At 34.6% G+C, this 5,053-nt stretch overlaps 1 protein-coding gene across 1 annotated transcript; it reads right to left on the reverse strand.

Moving 5' to 3' along the window:
- Positions 1 to 956: 956 nt before the first annotated feature.
- Positions 957 to 2,536, reverse strand: LOC106340185 (E3 ubiquitin-protein ligase PUB23-like). The gene has a single exon (XM_013779050.1). The coding sequence runs from the start codon at positions 2,380 to 2,382 to the stop codon at positions 1,162 to 1,164; it is 1,221 nt and encodes a 406-aa protein (XP_013634504.1). The 5' UTR covers positions 2,383 to 2,536; the 3' UTR covers positions 957 to 1,161.
- Positions 2,537 to 5,053: the final 2,517 nt, after the last annotated feature.

Genomic DNA, 5,053 nt, shown 5'->3' on the forward strand with positions numbered 1-5,053 from the left:
TTTTTATTACTTTTTATAACTTTAATGTATAATAATGTTGAATTTATATATCTATAATGTTTTTAAATTCTAAATTATCAATTTTTTCCTGAAATTAAATTAAGAATTATAAAAATTGTTTTTTTAATTAAAAAAGTATCCGTCGGAATTTCTACATTTTTCCGACGAATAAGATCCATCGATATTTTCATGATATTCAGACGGAATAAAGTCGTCGGTTTTATTTTCAGTTACCAACGGACTTTTTTCGTCGGTATTTTCTGAATATTCCGATGAACACCCTTTGTCGGTATTTTCTGAAATTCCGACGAATTATCTTCGTCGGTATTCTCTATAAATACAGACGGATATGCATCGTCGGAAATTTTAGATAAAAACCGATGGAATACGTTCGTCGGTATTTGCCGACGAAATATGTTCGTCGGTATTTACCGACAAATTTCCGACGAATATCGGTATACCGACGAGATGGTACCGACGGACATTTTTCGTCGGTATTCCATCGGTATGCGGCTTTCCCGACGAGATTATGACGGATTTGTCCATCGGTATCGCGCAGTTTTCTTGTAGTGTAGTCATTAGGTTCGATGCAAAAGCATATTCATTTCTCTTTGAATTTTTATTTTCAAAGAAAGGCATTAGTCTAACTGAAAGAAATTAAGAATGAAATTCAACCCGGTGCATCTGAAAGTTTTAAGCATAGTGTTGGTTTTTGCCTTTGTATTCTTGTACCAACACCATGTGCACTGATTGCATAAAACATACAGGGATTTTTGCAGTTAAAACGAGAAAACATGCGTAGGATTAATTAATAAATTTAATATTATTAACCTGATCTATGCATCTTATTTATCACTAGCCATGAGGAATTATTGTAGTCGAAAACTTATAATCATGGAAGCGTTTTCACAATTTTGAACAAGTGAGAATAGGCATGTAACATGCGATTTCATTCATATCTTCCCAATTTTTATTACGAAAAAAATTGATGAACAATTCCCTCTAGTATCTACATCTTGAACATCAAAAGTATAAAAAGAAAACCAAAAAGATTGGATTCATTCCAACAAAATATGAAGAATAATTATCATATAAGCGTTCGCACTTATATATGAGAATCAGACTCATTTGTATGACTGTACGTTGTCTTCTTGGTTTTCATCACGAGGGATATGCAAGAATCATGTTTCTTGTGAGACAAGGCGATTCCTTCCAAGCTTTAGCGTGCAACTTAAGCAACTCCTTTGCTTTCTCTTTAGTCTTGCTTCCACAGCTAACCTGAAGCACAAGACACAACTTACCTACGACCCCCAACTGTAACATCTCGTTTAGCAAAGCCGGCGTCGCACAGAACCTCCCAACCGAAAACAAAACCCTAACAGCTCTATCGCTTGCTGTCTGAGAAATTCTAAGTATCTTCTTGCACACCACTGCTATAGCTGCTCCGTGGTTCAAAAACTCGGCTCTTCCTTCCGCACACTGACACAATAAATCAAGAACCACCATGGCCATCTCTGGACCTCTCCTATCTGATGAGAAGCTCTCGTCCATGAGAAGCTCTATTATCATAGAGATCACTCCAGCTTCCACGGCCTTGTGTCTGTTCCTTCCCCATGGACATACGTTCACCAATATATGCAACGCAGATTTTGTCGCCTTGTGAGAGATCCGGTCGTCCAAGATCTGCACGACCTCGGTGAAAACCGCTGGCTTCAAAGTCATGATCTGCATTGGATCCGCTACTTCAAGAATGTTTTTTAGAAGCAAAGTCGCATAGGCTCTTGACTCGTATATCCCTCGTTGCATGATCTTCATCAACGAGTTTACAATATCGTTACCTTTCTTGCTGTTTAAAAGATTCTTGAGACCTGTCTCTGAAGTGTCAAGATGGTAGAGTAAGCTGAGGGCTTCGTCGGTCAAAATCATCGAAGAGTCTTTATTGCTTACGACGGTGGCCAAGAACTCAGGTACTCCTGCCGCCTCCAAACAACGCTTGTTGCTAGCGTTCTCGGAAACGATATGACGAAGTCTTTTGAGACACTTGGCTAGGTTTTGATGAGAAGAGGCTGAATCTTTTAAGAGTTTTTCGATCTCAGATTTAGAGATAGGAGGTCTTGGGGTGGGGATCCTCTCTACGCCGTGGGATGCGTTTAAAGTGCACCAAGATTGGATCAGACGGCGAAGAGTGTGGTTCGGGGTGAGATCTGCGTCGGTTATGTCTTGTTTGGTGACCGGACACGAGTTCTTTTTTGCTGAAAAGAGCCATTTCTCGATGCTGTCTCTGTCGTAGGTTATTCCGGTAGAGACTATCACCGGATCTTTCATGATCTCTAGAGAGATGGGGCAAATGAAGAACGGAGGAATCTCGATCTCTTCATCCATCGAGAGGTTACGAGTTTGACGAGAGCTCTAATGAGTTATATTGATCAAAGAAGGTAAGGAAACAAACACAAGAGTATACTATATATATGTATCTTGCTACGAGGTGTAGTATTTGGATTTAGGGAGGATGTGAATTGGTTTGAATAGGTTAGGAAGAAGAGAGAGAGGAGCTTGGAGGCTTTAAATATAGAGGAATTGGCAGAAATTCACAGCTATTAAAAAGTCAATACACGGAAAATACAAATACTTTTTCATATACTCTTTGTAAAACTGTCCTTATTTAAGTTTATTGGTATTATATTCTAATGGAACGAACGAGGAACATAAATTTGACTTCCTTTTTTTCTTTACTCACATGCCATAATTGATTGTTTCTTCCTATCTTTTTAGGTTTTACACATTTTTTTGCCACCCCTTTTGACTTCTGATTTTGTTCTTGGGGCGTCGTAAAAGGAAATAGTAACGGTACAAATATGCTAGTTCCATTGTATAAACTTTTGGATAATTTAGCAAAATCGTTAATAAAGGTTTGATGAAATTCTTGACACAATCTGTTTCTTCAATTTGAACTAACTATAGATATGTCTATAGCACGATACATCATACAATCAATTGATAAGAGGAAACTGTACGTCGAAATTAATTTTGAAAACTATTTAAATTCTCATACTGAAAATATAGCCCATCAAATAATATGAAAATAACAATCACTATAAAAAAATCTTATAAACACCGGATAATATAGAAGAACTGCATTATTACAAAAACGAAGGATATTTTAAATTATTTATCTGCATTTCAACGTCGTTTACAATTTCCACGACTGCAGTTACAACTTTCTAATTTAAAAAGATTGTTTTCCTTTGATTGTTTCTTCTTTTGTTACCGACAAAACCTAATTAAGTGCCATTAACGGTCGACTTTTAGACCCATACAAACTTATATCGTTATGTTCAACCTTTTTCTAGGCTCTTCTACAAAAGTTCGAATATTAACATCTCATTAAAATGAAGCCCTTTTACAAAAAAAAAAAAAAAAAAATCTCATTAAAATGTCTTTGGTGATATTTCATATTTAATTTACTTTGACAACTTTGTGACGTGCTATATATTGTAAACGTCTGCCTATTAAAAATGTGAAAGTCTAACAAAATGGACAATATTTGATTATTTTTTATGAGAAACAACCACTATAGTCGATCATGTTCTTGTCGTATTATTGAGTTTCTGACAGCAAATGCTTTACTAAAAAATAGTGTATGATTAAACGATAAAACCATATAAAACAATTAGTCGATTCTCACTGATCAAAATTTCAAATCCAACTCTCAACATAAAACTTCAAAGTGGACTTCAGAATTTCGAATATATGTTAATTAAATATTTATCATCATGAAATGTTAACTCTAGAAATTAAACCATTTTTAGTTAGTGTCAATATAGTTTTAAAGTGAGGATCGTGAAGTGGTACGTATTGGGATGAAATTTTCTACAAATCAATAATCATCTACGAATAAGATCAATCAAATATACTTATATGTAGCCCAAAACGCATCATATTACGGCTGGATTCAATTCAGTAGCGTGGAGCTTCAACTTATTATACCAAACTCACACAAAAAGTTTTTTTTTAAAATACCACACACACAAAAAGTTAACACGGTTTCAAATATATTACCACTATATATATATGCATGAATGTGCATGCCTGTATGGCTGTATTGGACCTTCCTTAAAATAACAAAATATAATATTCTATATTCATGCAAACTAGTTCACTAATTTTTTTGACCACTCAGTCAAAAAGAAAAATTATTTGACCAAACTCTTTTAGCAATATAAAATAATTTAATCTTATACCATGTTTATCCCTGATCTTTAATGAGTTTCTTAATGCTAATAAGTGATTTAATTAAATGAAAACAAAATAAATGAGGTATTACGGATCCTTAGAGCAACATTATCCATAGTACCCCTAATGGGGTGCTTAATCATTTTTTAGTATTAAATATGTGTTAAGCATTTGATTAAGAAACTTTTATATTTTGCACCTTCAATGCAAAGTGCTTATTTTAGGGTGCTTAATAAAATAAAATATTAAACATTGTTTTATTTTAAATAAAATTTATCAAATTAAAGCACTAAAAGAGAGAACCACTTTCACAAGTATCGGATGTTTGCAAGGAGGAATAATCTTGAAAAACAAAATCAACAAACTGAACTTTAGATTCTATCATCTTTCTTTTCTAAATCTCCAAAGCTAAATCAAGTTTTCCCTATTACATAAGTCCCATGAACATAAGTAAAAGACATTCAAGTAAAAAAAGTATAAGCCATTTAAAGTAAAAGACATCAAATTTCAGCAAACACACTATTTAGTAAAGGAGTTACAGAGATACAGAGGCATCAAGGGCCAAAACGGTTAAAAGAAAATGTCACCTTGAGCCCTTAACGAGGAATAAATAGATGGATCATCATTCCGCTCACTCAGGCACGTTCATCATTCACGTGGTTTGGAACCTCGGGTTGGTTGTCTAGTGGCATGTACTGTGCCATTATTGCTCTAGTCCATGTATTGCTGTGAAACAAAGGACACATGACAATGTTTTAATACACATCTCAGGCCACAAAACAAAAACAAAAAGATTAATCTTGGGCTTTTACCACAACAC

This window comes from Brassica oleracea, chromosome C4 (assembly GCF_000695525.1).
Source record: "Brassica oleracea var. oleracea cultivar TO1000 chromosome C4, BOL, whole genome shotgun sequence".
NCBI lineage: Eukaryota > Viridiplantae > Streptophyta > Magnoliopsida > Brassicales > Brassicaceae > Brassica > Brassica oleracea.

Coding starts and splice junctions, on each gene's coding strand:
- LOC106340185 (XM_013779050.1), bottom strand. CDS start 2,382: ATGGATGAAGAGATCGAGATTCCTCCGTTCTTCATTTGCCCCATCTCT.